Consider the following 19,613-nt stretch of genomic DNA (forward strand, 5'->3'; position numbering starts at 1 on the left):
TTTTGGTTTCTTATTCAAAATAAGTAGCCTCATTTGCTATTGTGAAATGAAAGACATTTAATTATTTAGACTTGTATTTCATCATTTAAAGTTTATTTAGATGTCATTCTTCCAAAGCTGTTGCTGCTAAAATCAATTAAGCTGCAAAAGCCAGTATCTCATTCAGGATGACCATTAGTCTACTGTCAATGAATTAGTTATACCTTGTGCGACACCTGTTCTATTTTTACTTGACAGTGCCAAATTTTGGAAAGTTTTTTGAGATAGCATATGGACTTGTCCTTTTTAATTAGATTTACCATTTGTTAAATATTTTGACAGTCATTAAAACTGTTATTCTGCATCAAAGACATTGTCAATGGTTTTAACACCATTACTTAATTGATTGTGAATGTCCCAAGGTGCTTCACAATTGTGAGAAACAAGATAACAAAAATGTGCACAAGCATTGAGGGACATGGCCCAAGTAGGTTTTAAGGAGATGACTCCAGTTTTAAGGAGGTTTCGGATTCATGGAGAGAGGTAGCATGATGGATGTGTTTAGAGATAGCCCCAGCTATGGTAGCTGAAAGTTAGAGCAGAAGTAAAGGGAAAGTGGGTGCCAAGAAAGCTAGTGTCAGAAGAACGGAAGTCAAATGCTGACATATAGTACTGGAGTATTTTGCACAACTAGGAATAGTACTGGAGTAATTTGCACAACTAGGAAGGAACAAAACTATGGACAGTATACAAAACTACCACTCTCTTATTTGGCTTAAATAGTTCTTGTAGCAACTATTTATAACCAATTATTTACAAATAATATGATAGAAAAATAAGTGCCTCTAGTATGCAAAAAATTGATGAATAACATTGTTTGTTTAAAGGCAAATTTCATCTGGTCTCAAAGACTGGACGAGTGGAAAAAAGTGTAGAAGCACATCGTGGAGCTGTGCTGGCAGGGAGATGGAATTATGAGGGAACTGCCTTGGTAACAGGTGAGTGAAATATTTTTAAACTAATATAATCTATTTGAAATTATGCTTCCTTGGGAAAAATACATAATTCGAGGTATCATCCTTCATTCTATATCCTCCACACACTGAATGAGTGTATATTAGCTCAAATGTTTTTTGCATTCTGGAGAGATCAGCATCTCAGCATGCACAAGAAAATAATGCAATAAAGGCTCAAATAGGCAAAGCCTCACATTCTCTGCTGCCACTTAATGTCCCAGAGCCTGCAGTATTTCATCAAATCATTTTTACATGACCAATAACTATGAAATAAAAGTGCTAGAAACACTCAATGACTCAGGAGAGAGAACATAGTTAATGGGGTTGATAGTACTGATGTTAACAACGCACCCAAGGATTTGCTGGAGAGAGTGTGGCAAGGGGAGGGCAAGAGGGAGAAATTCAAATTATTTATAATCAGGCCCCTATGGTGTATTTTAGAGCCTGACTTAAATTTAGCATCTGGGCTGGTTTTCATAGCCACCACCACCGCTCACCCAAGCAAGCCTTCTGCTATTTGCTGCCACTCTTGTAGGCATGATTGACTGAGCCCATCTCTGCACTCCCCCTTCACCCCCTCCACCTCCCCAACCTAAGTTCTCAATCTCAACCTCCCTCTCTGCATCCTTGGACTCTAATCTTCCTCACCCACCCAACCAAATCCCAATCGAGCCCCAACTTTCTTCTCCCTCCAAACTGTTGGACTCTCGCCAGCCCTCCCCCACAATCCCGAACCCCTCCACCAAGCACCAATCTCTCCCAATTGCTAAAGACCTGACTGCAACGGTCCCCAGCTGCAGCAAACTGCTGCTGGCAATCTGGCTGCTTGACAAGAGGAAACAGAACAAGCAAATAATAATGAGATTCTATCACTAAACTCAGTGAGAACTCTTGCAAACGGTGATTCCTGATTTCCTCCCTGCTACTGTGCTCCCCATAAATATCAGGGTCAATGTTTCAGGTTGGTAATGTTTAATCAGAACTGGAGGATGTTAGAGATAAATGGCTTTGAAACAAGTACAGGCCAAGGCAAAAGGGAACAAAATGGGTCTAGAACTTGTGTAAATGATTGCAGCAAAACAGTGGAGTGTAAGGAAAGTATAAAATCTGGCAAAAATGAGGGCTCTCCCATGGGCCCAGGATTGTGGTGAAAGAAAGACTGTTGTGCGAATTTCCATCCTGGTCACCAGTCCACCTCCTCGATCCCCAGTGGTTCTTTATTATCAGCACCAACTGTCTGAGAGAAGATGATAGCCACAGGTTTTTTTTTAAAAATGAAGTGTTGCTCCTCAAACTTGTGTTAAGCCTCATTGCAACAGTGAAGGAGGTCAAACATAAGAGAGGTCCGAATGAGATGGGACAGCAAGTACCCATAAGCTAAAGGCCACACTTGAACAGGGATGTTAAGACAAATGATTGCTTTTTCTATGTTGGCTACTCCAACATTGAGAAGTCCACATTGTAAGCAGTAAATGCACTGCAAGAAGCAATACAAATAGATCACTGTTTTTACCAGGAAAAGGTGTTTGGTCCCTTAATGGCAGGAAGATGAGAGGTATAAGGGCTGGTGTTAATTCTGCTGTGTTTGCATGGTAAGATGCCAGAGAAGGCCAGTAGATTTTGGGGATAAATCAGGGCGTCTGGAGAGAATGGTCCTTCTGAAATGGGCTGGAATGAGAGTGGAGGCAAAGATTTGTTTGCTCAAGGAACCCAAGCTAGAGACGATGAAAATGGCAGAGGACGATCTATTGAATGCAGAGGCTAGTAGAAGGGAGGGTGAGGCTATTGTGGCTCAGAAGAACATAAGAACTAGGCACAGGAGTAGGCCATCTGGCCCCTCGAGCCTGCTCCGCCATTCAATGAGATCATGGCTGATCTTTGTGGACTCAGCTCCACTCTTTGTGGACTCAGCTCCACTCATGAAGATAGGAGTATGGGAAATGGGCCAGACACTGTCAAGAGCCCTATCGATTACAGTAGAGAAGATTCCTCAGCAGGAGAAACAAGTAAGCATTCAGGAAATAGAAACATAAAATTCTGGAACTACTAAGCAGGTCAGGTAGCATCTGGTGAGAGAAAAGAGTTGATGTTTTGAAACAGTTAACTTTTATTCAAGTGTTTCAGTTTGTTCACACACTGATTCGGAACAGACCCTTTTCTAGCCAATGCAAATCAATCAGGCCTTGGTTTTGGCCCTCGTATAATGATTACAGGAGGGTGTCTTCTTCAACTTTCCTCTGTAGTTTGTACTGGTCATAAATATGCACCTGACAGGATGAGTGAGTGAGAGTAACTGGAAAGATTACCTGGCATATCAATCCATTGTACGTAAGGCAAGCCTAGGAATACTTCCAGACCATACGGAAACTAAACAGAACTTCACTTTGCAAGTAGAAAATAGAGGTCTTTATGGTTATTTTAAAATTTTCACTTCATGGAATACTATCTGTACTCTTTCAGTTGGTGAAGATGGACAAATTAAGATTTGGTCCAAGACTGGAATGCTGCGATCTACTATGGTGCAACAAGGTAGGGTTTTGAATTGCAAGATTGTTTTGGGTACGTGCTTTGGTGGTAGTGTAAGAGATTCAAAAGTGACACCAATTCTTTATTTTAAGTATAAGTGAGTATGAATACATTTCAATATTTAAGCTCTAGTTTATAGAGAAGTGGAACAATATTACCTTGTTTCTCCTCCGCTGACCCCTATGTGCAAGAACTCGGACTCTATAATAGAAGCTGCTTCATCTGTATTCTTATACCCCTCTTTAGTCCCACAACCTTCAAAACTGAGGTGGTTAGCGCTTTCCCAGTTTTGACTCCTTTTCTGTTTGTATGCTGTCTGCTTTTAGACTGCCCGATCAAGTTAGCCGTTGTTTCCTTCTGGCATTTCAGAAAAACATGAAGTGTCTCACTTGCATCTTGAGTATTTAATGTGGTCAGGGGCCATCTGTTTGTCAGTTCTGTTTTTCCCATTGTGTCAAGTAATTTCAGATATGGGCACTTCCTTGTCTGATGGTGACTTCCTGTTGTGATTGAACAAGTTCCAGTAGTCTTTATTCTCTTTTCAGGCAACAGTAGTTGTTAGTTTTTAAACCAGGTCTATTTGTAAACTGCAAACTATGTCTAAATCCTTACAACAGAGCAGCATATGGTATTAGACTGTTCGTTAGAACGTCAGCTGTAGTGTTGCATATTCCAGTAACTAATTATATAGAACATAACTTTCTGGAGATTGTGTTTTACTACAGTTCTATCTGAAGACAATCATTGCTGCACAACAGCAAATAACTTAACCCCATAATAGTTATTGCATGCTGGTATTTACATTGCGTTTTGAACATTTATCAAAATGCAAGTCGAAGAAGGATTACAAATCCAATAACAAGGCACCTGGAAGTGTAGACTGACATTCATAGGAATCTAGGAAGAAGGATAAGAACAGGAGCAGGTTATTTAGCCCTTTGAGTCTTTTCTGCCATTTACTTGGTTCAGGAGTGATCTGTGTTTAAAGTCCATTTATTGCAGTCACAAAGAAACATACCTTAAGGATGTTTACTAGGAAACATTTACTTCCAGATCATATGCAGAATAATGTACACTGTATACATAAATGTAGAATGAGTGTTAATTAAAAAACACTTTACTTTTTAAAAATTCTGCTCAAAAAGGAGCTGTACAAGAACAATTGGATGTTGTGTTCTGTGATATAACCATTGTAATTATGTACACAGAAGCTCTAGTTGTTTAAGAGAAAGATCATTTATTTACAAACATGTGGAAAGATAACTAACAGATACAGACAATGGCTACTAAATGCCATTCAGAATTCAATGAATTCTGGAGCTACTCGAAGTGCAACTATCCTTTGGTACGTCCTACGACCAACTGGCGGGTATCTCAAATCACGTGATAGATCTCTATCACCACCAACTGGTAGGAGGTCGCATTGCTAACTATATAAAAACTGTGCACCGGCACGTCACCACATTGGACTCTGGGGTTTATTTCTCGGCCATGATCTCCTACACGTTAGTTCACCAAGTTCAATTGTGTCTTTATGAAAAGGACAATAACATACCCATATAAGGAGAAGGAAAATTGGAGGGAGATACTTCTGGACATGCCTTCTACAGCTGACAGTTTGATATTGGGAGCAAATTGTTTATAAAGCCACTTTCTTGGTTTGGGACTGTGTGGTGAGGAAGCTAACAAGAAAGATAATTTATAAAAGCATTTTGAAAGAGTATGGATATTGAACCTCCGCTAACCTGCTGCTGCTAACTTCGACTTAACTAATTGACCCCGAGAATGTTAACGGTGAACAATTTATATGATTTTGTTCCTGTATCTCAACCATATCTATCCTTTTTCTGTGAGATTATCTGAAAGGTCTTAAAACAGCCACCCCAACTCGATGGGTTTCTATTTGAGTTTCTTTCCCCATGACGACCGGATCACATGGGCACTTCTCCAAATTGAGGTGTTTGTCAGGAAGTTCCTTTTCAGAATCTTAATCTTACCTTGATTTAAAGAGGACATTTAAAAAGATAATTGCCTTGTAAAGTTCAGAGTTCATGACTAGGTTTTTTTCTTAACGATTACCCCAGTAAAGCCACAAATGAGACTGTTTATCACTGAATTATGCTATCCTTGTTGCTGTTGGGAACAGGCATTTTGAATAAAATATTAATTGTCAAGTGAAATCTTGAATGCGTTCAAGCTTTTGGAGAGTGTAAGTGTTGCTCTTATTAGCCTTAGTTTTATTAGCTCTAATTCTGTCACCTTTGCTCACGAGTCGCCAGGTATCTTTCTGATACCGCCACGTGGTTCAAGGTCAAGTAATGATTAATAATGCAGCACACCGCTTAGTAAAAGTTAAATCAACGATCATTTATTATATACAGCGATAAATACTTATACAATAATCCTACTTCTAGACTACTACCTACCACTAAAGGCCAATACTTAACTTTGGAAATGGCCCACCAGGTCAGGGAAACGAATGGTCTTTCGAATTGGGTCTGAGCCTGCGGGATTCAAAGCTGGTACAAGTTGACAGTCAGGAGCACCTATCTGATAGCGATCGCTGGAGTAAGACTTACAGTTTTCTTTGTCAAAGGGTCTCGAAGATTGCGAGCAGGAAGAGAAGGGTCGATCTGAACTTGGCCCCTATTCTTATAGTCCCCAGGGGCCTCCCGCCTCTCGGGGCGGACCTCGTACCTGGTTCCAAGTGATTGGACTTGGTCCCAATCACTTGGTTCGATATGCTCCAATAATGGGGCGATTCCTTGATCGGGGGGTGGTCATTTACCTTCCTTTGTGTCAGCCCCTGCTGGCACCGACCGGTCTGGATCGGCTTTATGTTGCTAATGTGTAGCAATTGTTCCCGGGGATGGCTGCTTGATATGCAGATGGCTGCAGGTATCGGTCTGGGCTGACTTCCCCAGAGGCGAATACACTGTTTTGCCTGCAGCTGTCCGTTTGAGTCCTGTTGGCTGATTTTCCCACCAGCCTCTTTGGTTCGCCATTTTAGATCGGGGTTTGACCATTCTAACCGGGAATCAGCCATTTTTGGTGGCTACAATCCCTCCTTGTGATCCTAACGCGAAGCGTGAAGGATCACATAAATTTTGTTCTTTCCATTCCCTGACCGGGGGGGACACCTCCTACATGGCATCTGCTCTGACCCTAGCTATGCGCACAAAATTTTACCTATTAAGGGCGCTATGTCAGGCAGGGACATGCATTTACAAAATAACAAACTTGGAACCTCTAATTTAACCTTATTACACTATACTCACTAAACATTGCATTATCCTATCTTCCTAAAACATACAACAAAAATCACATTATTCCCTAATTTTTCCTGGCTTGGCAGTCAAGCTCAGGATCATAGTTTTTTTTTCATGAAAAATTTGTACATTTCTTTATTCACAGTAATAACGCAAGTGAATGCTCTTTATTATTTTGTTATAGATCGCGGGGGTCTGGTCGTAACCAAATATAGGGGATCTGATCCGATATACCGGGTTCGAGCGCGGTACGCTCTCCTTCTCCATTTACGTAGGCGCATAGTCTGCACTACACAGCAGAGTATCACCAACGCTAACAGTGCTTCGATCACGTAGGACAGGGAGTACCAGGTTATGAACCTGGCACTCCAGGAAGATGCTGTGTCGCTGGTGACTGGGCTCTGGATACTGCGGGGCAGTGAAACATTAACGGCTGGGAGGTTTGAAGTCATGGGGTTCGCGTTCACGCGCAACCAAATGTCCACAAAAAGAATGTTGAGCACGATGAAGGAAGTCCTCATGGCTGTCCTCTTTCCTTTTCTGTGTGTTCTCTTGTATTTTCTCCGGTCCTGGAGCTCTGTAAAAACAAGCATCGTATCTGTAACTACCTTGGTTTAATATCCGGTATGTTAGTGTGTCTGTCCTTTGGGGCCAATTATTCCCTTATAATTGGTCACTATGTGTGACTCCCTCATTTTTTTTCAAAACAAATTTTAGGACACTGCACACTTCCCAATCATGAACCAGTGCTGAGTTATCATCCAAATGTTCCTGGATGTAAATAGCAGGTGGCAGCAGCCTAAAGGTTGCCTAAACAAATAAAAACTTTTTGAAATGAAAGAATGTCAAATGAGGTGCGTATGGGCCGCAACGGGTAAGATTTGGGTGGAGTCCCCGGGTAGGACGGCTACCAATGCCGTATCTCCTCTACCCGAGCGTGTTTGATCAACGGGGGGGGTCCCCAGGCAGGGCGGGTCTCACGCCGTTTCTCCACTGCCTGAGCAACCGACAAGAACGGGCAAAAATGTAGTCATTGTGGTGGGGCTGCCATAGTGATTCTATCCTTGAATCAGAAGAGCAGTTACGATCGGGCATCTGATACCCGAACCAGTATCAGCTGAAAAGCTAGTTCCACTGAACAAGCTTGTGGTCTCTTGACCAGTGTCTGTAGACAAGCTAGTTCCACTGAACAAGCGTGTGGTCTGTTGACCAGGTATCTGCAGATAAGTTGGTACCGCTGAACAAGCGGCTGGAAAAAAAATTCTCCCGTCGGACAAACAACACAAAACAAACGTACGAACAACATAAAACATCCTGCCGGTTCCATCAGAATATGGGACATCGTAAATCACATTTGGGCTGGGGTGTAATTAACATATGGAGGGAGTGCAGCGTGACCAAAGAAGAAAGGAAAGAGGAGTGAAACAAAAATGAAGTGGCCTTGCTGAGGTAATACTGCCACGAGAAGTGGTGGGTAAGCGCTCAGTGTGCATGGGGCAGCTGGGACCTTGTAGCTGCTGTGGGTGGTGTTCTCTTTCATATCTGGGGGCTAGTCTAGCTGGTGGGGGTCTCCTGCAATCTCGGGCAAAGTGTCCTGGCTTCTCACAGTTGTAACATGACCCCTGAGGCACATAAGGCGGAGCAGGCTCTCTGGTGCATTGTTCCCTTGGGTGTGGTTCCCTGGGAGGGGGGTCAGGGCTGTTGGTGTCTTTGCTGGTTCGGGGGGCATTTGTGGGCTGATCCCGTTGCTGTTTCAGGAGGGCTTGACATTCTCGTGCGTAATGTCCTAATTGTCCGCAATTGTAACATTCCGGTGGTTTCTGTGGGGGGCTGTTCCTTCGTTTACCCATGCGGGGTTCTGGTGCGTTTTAACTGGAAGCATATCTGCCTGCTCTTCCTCGGGTTCCCTAACTGCGGGTTTGTCTGCTTCTGCCTGCTGTTCTTCGGGATTTTTAACTGTGGGTTTGCTTTGTACAGACTGCTCCCAGGCGCGGGACAATCTTTTTAAAACCCATTTCTCATTGTGGGCTTCCTCTGAGGGGTCATAATTCGTACAGGCTTTTTGTCCTGCCTCTGGCATGGGAGATAAGGGTGCGGGTCCATTTGGCCATACCGTCTTGGGACAAATGGGCGCGTTCTAAATTACCAAAAACTGCTGTGAAATGAATCCACAGGCGTCCAGCAAACGCTGTGGGGTGTTCTGTCTTTTCCTGCCTGCACTTAGAGGCCTGCACTTAGAGGCCATCTACGGGGTCACCCCGGTTATACCCGATCGCATCCAGGATCGCGGTATGCATTTCTGCAAGGGTGCCTCCTCCTACATTCTGTGGGTCGGGAAGGGCTGCTGCTACCGACGGATCTAAACTTAAAACCATGAGCTTTACATGCTCTCTCTCGTCCAGGACATACATGGTTGCCTGATGTTTGACGGTGGCAAAGAAATGGTGGGGGTCTGCGGCGGGGAGGAACAGTGTGATCTTCTCGCACGCGTCCCGTAATTGGGTCACTGTTAAGGGGGTGGAATATAGAAATTCCGTGTCGTCTACCAGGGCTGTGCGGTGGGTGGTTACAGGGTTAATTGGAGCCTGAACTACCTGCTGTGTGGGGGGTTGGGGTGCTTTTCTCCTTTGGGGCTTTCCCTGCGCACATGTTCCCTGAACATATCTCTGCACTGTTTCTTGTAACTCTTCCCAATCAAGGCCGTCTTCCTGGTCTAACTTTTCCCCAAAGGTTTCCTGAAATCCTTTCTGAACAGAAAGCAGTGACTGCAGCTCTGCAATCTGCTTCCGGCACTTTGCAAGATCTATTGTGCTCTGTCTTTGTTCTGTAGTGGCAGCGTGGAGCGCTCTCAAGGCTGCCTTGAGATCACTACATTGTTTCTGTAGCGTCTCCACCTGCTTCTCTGTTTCTTTCCTTACCAGGACTGCACGCTGCGTGTCCTGATAGGCCTTTTCATACTGGGATTGGAAACTACTCCAATGCGCCAGACAAGACTGGTGACCCCGTTTGACGTCAGCCACCTCTTCATCTTTTGCTGCTAATTTCCTCCTTAACTCCAGATTCTCTTTCTCAACCTCGTACACATCGACTTTACTCATACGATGTATGCCCTCTACTTCTTTGCGGAGCGTCTTGACGACCTCCTCTGTGCCTCGCAATTGTGCCAGACAGGACACAATTGCCATCGGCTTGCGAGCTTTCGCTAAGCTCTTTTTATGTATTTCACTCATGTTCTCCCACCAAGTATGCCCTATACGTCCGGGACCTGATTCTTCATTATCGCAGAAATCATTCCACATGGGCCATCCTTTGCCCTTGAGATATTTCCGGATTTCCTCTTCCCAAATGGGACACTGTCCCACTCTACTGCTGCTGGTCGCTGCGATCGCAAATTCCTCGGGGTTCATGAGGCATTGCATTGCCTGCATGGCCATCTTTCCTATTCACTTGCTTCGTTTAAATTTGGAACAGGGGGCTAAGGTGGTGTCGTAGATGCGGGTACGGCTTGCGCTAATTTCCGAAAATACAGACTTCCGACAGTTTTGACGCAACAAAAGTTTTACCTACTAGCCAGCCCTGTTAGTTACGCATGCATACACACACTTCCGAATTATGACTATTAATCAGAACTGCTTGAACACTTGTGGTTTTTTTTGTTTCCAATTGGATTCTAATTCAGATTTCTTGGGTTCTCCCGGAGTGGTTTTCCACTTCTAGATCGGGTCCCACCAGAGTCGCCAAAATGTTGCTCTTATTCGCCTTAGTTTTATTAGCTCTAATTCTGTCACCTTTGCTCACAAGTTGCCAGGTATCTTTCTGATACCGCCACGTGGTTCAAACTCAAGTAATGATTAATAATGCAGCACACCGCTTAGTAAAAGTTAAATCAACGATCATTTATTATATACAGCAATAAATACTTATACAATAATCCTACTTCTAGACTACTACCTACCACTAAAGGCCAATACTTAACTTTGGAAATGGCCCACCAGGTCAGGGAAACGAATGGTCTTTCTAATTGGGCCTGAGCCTGTGGGATTCAAAGCTGGTACAAGTCGACAGTCAGGAGCACCTATCTGGTAGCGATCGCTGGAGTAAGACTTACTGTTTTCTTTGTCGAAGGGTCTTGAAGGTTGCGAGCAGGAAGAGAAGGGTCGATCTGAACTTGGTCCCTATTCTTATCGTCCCCAGGGGCTTCCCGCCTCTCAGGGCGGACCTCGTACCTGGTTCCAAGTGATTGGACTTGATCCCAATCACTTGGTTCGATATGCTCCAATAATGGGGCGATTCCTTGATCGGGGGGTGGTCATTTACCTTCCTTTGTGTCAGCCCCTGCTGGCGCCGACCGGTCTGGATCGGCTTTGTGTTGCTAATGTGTAGCAATTGTTCCCGGGGATGGCTGCTTAATATGCAGATGGCTGCAGGAATCGGTCTGGGCTGACTTCCCCAGAGGCGAATACACTGTTTTGCCTGCAGCTGTCCGTTTGAGTCCTGTTGGCTGATTTTCCCATCAGCCTCGTTCGTTCGCCATTTTAGATCGGGGTTTGACCATTCTAATCGGGAATCAGCCATTTTAGGTGGCTACAGAAGCCAGAGAGAAAATCATTTAAAAGAATGTAGATGATAAATACATGGCTGAAAGTCACCACCACCTTCTTGTGGACAATTAGGGATGGGCAATAAATGTTGGCCGAGCCAGCGACGCCCACATCCAATGTATGAATTTTAAAAAAATATTTGAGGTTGGTAATTTAGAGATGGAGGCAGGTAATGTTGCAGAGGGGTGAAATATAATTTTTGTAATGCATTGGATGTGATGTCTGAAGCTCAGCTCATGTTTAGGGCACAATCTTGAGGTTCTGTTTCATCCTGTCAGCAATGGCAAGCATCAGGAGGATGGAAATGAAATTGGGAAGTTATTTTGCCAGTATTAAGTTAAAGCAAATTCTTGGTCATGGATGATTTGATGTGGCACAAGAAAGCATCAACTGAAAAGTCAAATGTAATAATGGAGATATTACAAATGTTATCAACATATATATGCTAATGGACTATGTTTGTTGGGGAACATGCAGAAATTAAGGATTGAAATTGTGAGCACAGAAGAGAAACCATTGCAACACATCACCTATGTGGGTTCAGAAATCTAGCCAACACAGAAATATGCATCACCCTATCTCAATCAGACCCCCCTAGTATGTTGAATTAAATCATAACACTCCTTTGTATATTTGAGGATGAGGCCTCTATAACCCCAATCAAAAATGAAGAGCAAAATTGCAACTGAGTTTAAGATCCTTGTTTCCAGGTTGCTCCACAGCAAATGGCCTTGGAATTGCTAGCCATTTCATGATGGTCTGTGCTTATAAGATGGTAAGACATCACCACAATCTGGTAATAGGTCCTCCACACTTGCCAGTACACCTTGCAGGATAATTTCTTCATTCTAAAATGAAGTGTTGGTGTTCACATATCAGATGTGGATCTTTGGCTTCAGGAGCTGAGGAAAAACCAAAGCTATGTGCTGTTACTTCAATTGCTCATTTTCACCATTGTTTATTATCTCAGTGCTCCCTACTCACCTGACTTTAAAAATTCCTCAGGTTATATGTATTTTAGCTGACCCCTGCACCAGGTAAAGTGAGTGATGTGGGAGGTTTTTTTTGGGAAAAACATTTAATTGGAGGCATTTTCAAATATGTACATCAAAAAGAAAAAAAAACCCAAAAACAAAACATCCTCACCGTCACCATCCGTTGCCACTCCAGAGCCTGTCCTTTTTAACTTTTAACTCAACACAGACAGAAAAAGACCACCCACCTGCTGACGACTCAATACTTTTTAAAGAAGTCAATGAACAGCTTCCACCTCCAAGGTGAACCCCTCCTCTGCACCCCTAATGGCAAACTTTATTTTCTCTATGTGCAGGAACTCGGCCAAATCACTCACCCACACCCCCTAGGCTCAGTAGCTCCAAGTCCTGCCAGCACAACAAAATCCGTCTCCGGGCTATCAGGGAGGCAAAGGCCAATACATCGGCCTCTCTCTCCATCTGCACTCCTGGATCCTCCGACATTCCAAAATATTGCCACTTCCGGAGTCGGAGCTGCCGTTACCCCCAAAACCTTTGACATTATATCTGCAAATCCTCGTCCAAAACCCCCTTGACCTCGGACACACCCAAACCATATGGATTTGGTTTGCTCCACATAATGCCCACATCTATCCTCTACCCCTGAAAAGGACCGACTTAACCTGGATACTGTTATGTGGGCCACGTGCTTTATTTATTTATTTATTTAGTTTTACTTTATTTATTTTTTAGAGTACTCTTTTTTTCGAATTAATGGGCAATTTAGCATGGCCAATCCACTTACCTTGCACACATTTTTTGGGTTGTGGAGTTGAGACCCACGCAGACACTGGGAGAATGTGCTGTTAGGTAATTTGGACATTATGAATTCTCCCTCCGTGTAACCCCACCCCCCCCTATCCGAGATCGTGCCCTCTCCTATTTCCTCCTCGGTCAGGAGTTTGTCCTGTAGCACCAGGGTGACAACGATGAAAACAAAGGCACCTCCTTCCTCAAAGTCCCTAACCTGCATATACCTGAACCTTTTGGCAACTGATATGTCTCCTCCAGGTCTGCAAACATCCCTCCAACAAATAAATCCCTAAAGTATTCTGTCCCCACCTGCCACCACCCCCGAAACCTCACATCGAATCCTGCCGGGACAAACCTATGATTGTCACAAAATGGCACCCACAGGAACATGCCTTCCATTCTAAAATGCTGCCCGCACTTGTTCCACACCCTCAATGCTGACACCACCATTAGGTTCGTGGAGTACCTGGCCGACGAGAACGGAAGGGGCGCCACCAATAGTGCCCTCAAACTGGTCCCTTTACGCGAGGCTGCCTCTATCTGCTGCCACACCGATCGCTCCTCCACCGCCCATTTCCTAACCACTGCAATGTTTGCTGCCCAATAATAGTTCTGCAAGTTTGGCAATGCTAACCCCTCCCCCCTCTCGCCTCCGTCGATCCCTCGGCAAGAACACCCTCCTAGCCCGCAGAGCCGTACCTGCCCACACAAACCTCCAAAATCGCCCCATTAACCTTCCTAAAAAAGGACTTGGGCACAAAGATTGGAGGTTCTGTGACACAAACAAAAACTTCGGCAACACCTTCATCTCTACCGTCTGGACCCGACCAGCCAACAATAAGAGCAGCACATCCCATCTTTTAAAGTCCGACTTCATTTCCACCAATTGCACCAAATTCAACTTATACAGTTGGGCCGAACTCCGCACCACAAAGGTAACGAAAACTCGCCCTACCAACCGATGCAGCAGCTCCCCCCCCCCCCCCCTCCCAAACCCCCCTAATTGGGAATCTCTCTCTTTTTTCCCCCATGTTGAGCTTGTACCACGAAAAGAGACCAAACTCCTCCAAAATCCCTACGATCCTGTCAAAGCTCGTGACCGGGTTCAAAATGTACAGCAAGAAATCAGCTGCGTACAAAGAAACTTGGTGCTCCACCCCCTCGAAACCTTGAACGCCATTGCCAAGGGCTCAATCGCCAGGGCAATGAGCACTGGGAGGGTGGACACCGCTACCTCCTCCCCCGGTTCAACCCAAAGTACCCCGAGATTACCCAGTTAGTCCGAACACTAGCCTTAGGCACTTTCTGCAACACCTGAACCCAGTCCACAAATCCCTGCCCAAACCCAAACCACCCCAGCACCTCTAATAAGTACTCCCACTCCACCTAATCGAAAGTTTTCTCCGCGTTCAACACCACAACCACTTCCACTTTTTGGTCCTCCAAGGGCATCATAATGACATTCAGTAACCTCTGGACATTCATCGACAGCTGCTGCCCCTTCACAAATCCTCACCCATCACCCCCAGCACACAATCCTCTATTTGTGTCGCCAGTACCTTCGCCAACAGCTTCGCATCTACATTCAACAGCGAAATCGGGTGGGATGACCCACACTGCTCCAGATATTGTCTTTCTTTAAAATGAGAGATAGCGAAGCCTGAGGCAAAGTGAGGGAGCTCTCCCCATGCCATCGACTCATTAACATTTTTTGTGTGAAAATATTTTATTGAAGCATTTATAATTTTTAACAATTTTCAAGGGGAAAAACAACAAAGTAAATAACACCCACCCAACCAACAACCAGACCCAGCCATCATGGCTTACATACACCGTTTCTCAGTCCCCCCCCCTTCCCGCTAACTATTTCCCACCTCAACCAACCTCCCTCTTTCTCTTGACCCCCCCCACCCCCCCTGTATCTGCTGACAGCTTACTTTTCCTCCAAAAAGTCAATAAACGGCTGCCACCTCTGGCAAACCCTAGCATCGATTCTCTCAGGGCGAACTTGATCTTCTCCAGTCTGAGAAATCCGGCCATGTTACTGACCCATACCCCCGATTTTTTGGGTTCCGAGTCCCTCCACGCCAATGAGATCCGTCTCCGGGCTACCGGGGAAGCAAAGGCCAACACATCAGCTTCTCTCGACCCCTGGACTCCTGGGTCATCCACACAACAAAAATCGCCACCTCTGGACTCGAAACCACCCATACCTTTAATACCGTGGACATGACATCGGCAAATCCTTGCCAGAATCCCCTCAGCTTCAGACATGCCCAAAACATGTGGACATGATTCACGAGCCCTCCCGCACTCTGCCCACACCTATCCTCCACCCCTTCAAAAGAACCTGTTCAAACGGGCCACAGTCATATGCGCCCTGTGGACCACCCTGAATTGTATCAGGCTGAGCCTGGCACACCACGAGGACGCGTTAACCCTACTCCAGGCATCCTCCCCTATCGGGGTTCCCTCCCATTCCATGAGCTCTTTATAAATTTCCGAGACCTTCCCCTCCCCCACTCCCGTTTTCGACACTACCTTGTCGTGTATCCTCCTGGAGTGGCAGGTGCGGAAAGGTTGAAACCTGCCTCCGTGCAAAGTCCCTCGCCTGCAGGTAGCGGAGCCCATTCCCACCTGACAGCTCAAACTCGTCCTCCAAGCACGGAAAGCTGCCCTCAATAAACAGGTCCCCTAACCGCTCAATCCCAGTTCCCAGCCACGTCCGAAACGCCCTATCTAGCCCCCAGCACAAACCGGTGATTGCCACAAATTGATGCTTCCGAAACTTCCTCCACTCCCATATGCTTCCGCCACTGTCCCCACACCCTCAAAGCCGCCACTACCACCGGGCTTGTGGAGCACCGAGCCGGCAAGAACGGCAGGGGTGCCATTACCAGTGCCCCTACATGATGTCACCTCCACCCGCTCCCACACCAACCCCTCCCCCACTACCCAATTCCTGAACATTGCTATGTTCACCGCCCAATAGGATTTCCTGAAATTCTGTAGGGCCACCCCCCCCCCTCCCTCCCCCCCTCCCTCCTCTCACCCGGACCCCGCTCCAACAGCACCTTCTTTAACCGCGGGGTTTTACTTAAATTTTATCAGTTTTCCCACTGTTGATGTCAAGCTGACAGGCCTGCAGTTTACTGGGTTATCCTTTGCCCCTTTCTCAAACAACGACATCACATTTGTAATCCTCCAGTCCCCCAGGACTAATCCTGTGCTTAGCAAGGCCTGGAAAATTTCTGTCAACAGCTCCGCGATATGGTTTCGTACCACTCTCCGCAATCTAGGATGCACCCCATCTGGGCCTGGCAACTTCTCTACCTGGATTATTGCCAGCCTTTATAGCACCTTGTGTTTATCTATCACTAACTGCTCAGTTACTTAACATCCACATTTTCAAATGTGCCATTGTCACCATCTTCTAATTTGGTAAAGACGGAAGTAAAGTACTCATTTAGTACCACTGCCATACCCTCTGCTTCAGTGAGCAGTTTACCCTGCTTGTCGCTTATGGGCCTCACTCTATCCTTCACTAATCTTTTACTATGGATATGTTTTAAAAAAAAAGTGTAGAATACCCAGGTTATTTTTTTTCCAATTAAGGGGCAATTTAACGTGGCCTATTGCTTCACACCTCCAGGGTGCCAGGTTTGATTCCTGGCTTCGGTCACTGTCTGTGCAGAGTCTGCATGGTTTCCGTGTCTGCGTGGGTTTTCTCCGGGTGCTCTGGTTTCCTCCCACAAGTCTCGAAAGACTTGCTTGTTAGGTGAATTGGACATTCTAAATTCTCCCTCCCTGTGGGTACCTGAACAGGTGCTGGAGTGTGGTGACTAGGGGCTTTTCACAGTAACTTTAATGCAGTGTTAATGTAAGCCTACTTATGACAATACGTCACAAGTACGGGCAGCACGGTAGCACAAGTGGTTAGCACTGTGGCTTCACTGCGCCAGGGTCCCAGGTTCGATTCCCCCCTAGGTCACTGTCTGTGCGGAGTCTGCACGTTCTCCCCGTGTCTGCGTGGGTTTCATCCAGGTGCTCCGGTTTCCTCCCACAGTCCAAAGATCTGCAGGTTAGGTGGATTGGCCAAGATAAATTGCCCGTAGTGACCAAAAAGTTAGGAGGGGTTTAGGGTGGAAGGGAGGACTTAAATGGGTCGGTGCAGACTCGATGGGCCGAATGGCCTCCTTTTGCATTGTATGTTCTATATGTTTAATAAAGATTATTTATTTATTTATTATCCTGCACATCTTTTTGGGTTGTGGGGGTGAGACCCACACAGACAAGGTGAGAATGTGCAAACCCTACACTGACAGTGACCCGGGATTGAACCCAGGCCCTCAGACCATGAATATATTTGAAGAACATTTTGCTATTTGTTTTAGAACAGCTCACCATCCTTTTTCATGCTTCCTCTTAGCTTTTCTTATTCCAGCTTTAGCCTCTCTCCTGCATTTGCCATACTCTTCTTGATTTCTATTGCTATTATTATTGCAGCATGCATAATATGCCTCTTTCTTCTTCCTTACTTTATGATCAATATCGTTAGCCATCCATGGTCCTCTAGCTTTGTATACCCCGTATTTATTTCTCTTGGGTATGTACCTAGCTTGCACCCTATTCATCTCTCCTTTGAAAGTCTCCCATTTTTCATTCACAGTTTTATTGACATTCAACTTTTAGACCCCTAAAATTTGCCCTTTTTCAGCCTGGGATCTTAATTCGTGACTGACTTTAACCGTGGACGGCACAGTGGTTAGCACTACTGCCTCAACTCCCAGGTTCAATTCTGGCCTCGGGTGACTGTGTGGATTTTGCACTTTCTCCCCGTGTCAGTGTGTTCTTTCCAAGGGCCAGTGCAGACTGGATAGGCTGAATGGCCTCCTGCACTGTAAATTCTATGATTTTCCAACTTAATATTGAATCATATATTATGTTCGCTACTTCCCAAGGGCTCCCCCACTTTGATGTTCTCCACCTGCCCTGCCTCATTTTCTATGACCAGATCCAGCACAGCTTGCTCCCTGGTAGGACTGGAAATGTACTGTTCCAGAAAGTTCTCCTGCACACACTTCAGGAATTTCTCCCCTTCTGTGCCCCACAATCTACCCTTTTCCCAGTCTACCTTGGGGTAATTCAATCCCCAATTATCACAACAAAGAACAAAGAAATGTACAGCACAGGAACAGGCCCTTCGGCCCTCCAAGCCCGTGCCGACCATACTGCCCGACTAAACTACAATCTTCTACACTTCCTGGGTCCGTATCCTTCTATTCCCATCCTATTCATATATTTGTCAAGATGCCCCTTAAATGTCCCTATCGTCCCTGCTTCCACTACCTCCTCCGGTAGCGAGTTCCAGGGACCCACTACCCTCTGCGTAAAAAAACTTGCCTCGTACATCTACTCTAAACCTTGCCCCTCTCACCTTAAACCTATGCCCCCTAGTAATTGACCCCTCTACCCTGGGGAAAAGCCTCTGACTATCCACTCTGTCTATGCCCCTCATAATTTTGTAGACCTCTATCAGGTCGCCCCTCAACCTCCTTCGTTCCAGTGAGATCAAACCGAGTTTATTCAATCGCTCCTCATAGCTTATGCCCTCCATACCAGGCAACATTCTGGTAAATCTCTTCTGCACCCTCTCTAAAGCCTCCACATCCTTCTGGTAGTGTGGCGACCAGAATTGAACACGATACTCCAAGTGTGGCCTAACTAAGGTTCTATACAGCTGCAACATGACTTGCCAATTCTTATACTCAATGCCCCGGCAATGAAGGCAAGCATGCCGTATGCCTTCTTGACTACCTTCTCCACCTGTGTTGCCCCTTTCAGTGACCTGTGGACCTGTACTCCTAGATCTCTTTGACTTTCAATACTCTTGAGGGTTCTACCATTCACTGTATATTCCCTACCTGCATTAGACCTTCCAAAATGCATTACCTCACATTTGTCCGGATTAAACTCCATCTGCCATCTCTCCGCCCAAGTCTCCAGACAATCTAAATCCTGCTGTATCCTCAGACAGTCCTCATCGCTATCCGCAATTCCACCAACCTTTGTGTCGTCTGCAAACTTACTAATCAGACCAGTTACATTTTCCTCCAAATCATTTATATATACTACAAAGAGCAAAGGTCCCAGCACTGATCCCTGTGGAACACCACTGGTCACAGCCCTCCAATTAGAAAAGCATCCTTCCATTGCTACCCTCTGCCTTCTATGGCCTAGCCAGTTCTGTATCCACCTTGCCAGTTCACCCCTGATCCCGTGTGACTTCACCTTTTGTACTAGTCTACCATGAGGGACCTTGTCAAAGGCCTTACTGAAGTCCATATAGACAACATCTACTGCCCTACCTGCATCAATCATCTTAGTGACCTCCTCGAAAAACTCTATCAAGTTAGTGAGACACGACCTCCCCTT

The 19,613-nt window shown here is 45.5% G+C and overlaps 1 protein-coding gene and 1 long non-coding RNA gene across 7 annotated transcripts in view; one reads left to right on the forward strand and one right to left on the reverse strand.

The window, feature by feature from the left end:
* LOC140389876 (uncharacterized) overlaps nt 1–3,929 on the reverse strand; it is a 31,046-nt gene extending 27,117 nt beyond the window's left edge. The window contains exon 1 of the long non-coding RNA XR_011934501.1: nt 3,680–3,929. This is a non-coding gene — a long non-coding RNA (uncharacterized lncRNA). The remainder of the gene's footprint in view (nt 1–3,679) is intronic.
* The window catches only part of ift80 (intraflagellar transport 80 homolog (Chlamydomonas)), a 398,557-nt gene that overhangs the window by 83,366 nt on the left and 295,578 nt on the right, over nt 1–19,613 (forward strand). For all 6 annotated transcript variants that reach the window (XM_072474470.1, XM_072474472.1, XM_072474473.1 and 3 more), the window contains exons 4-5: nt 867–977; nt 3,456–3,524. In XM_072474470.1, coding sequence (XP_072330571.1) covers nt 867–977; nt 3,456–3,524 — 180 coding nt within the window. The remainder of the gene's footprint in view (nt 1–866; nt 978–3,455; nt 3,525–19,613) is intronic.

Source organism: Scyliorhinus torazame, chromosome 14 (genome assembly GCF_047496885.1).
Source record: "Scyliorhinus torazame isolate Kashiwa2021f chromosome 14, sScyTor2.1, whole genome shotgun sequence".
In the NCBI taxonomy this organism is placed as follows: domain Eukaryota; kingdom Metazoa; phylum Chordata; class Chondrichthyes; order Carcharhiniformes; family Scyliorhinidae; genus Scyliorhinus; species Scyliorhinus torazame.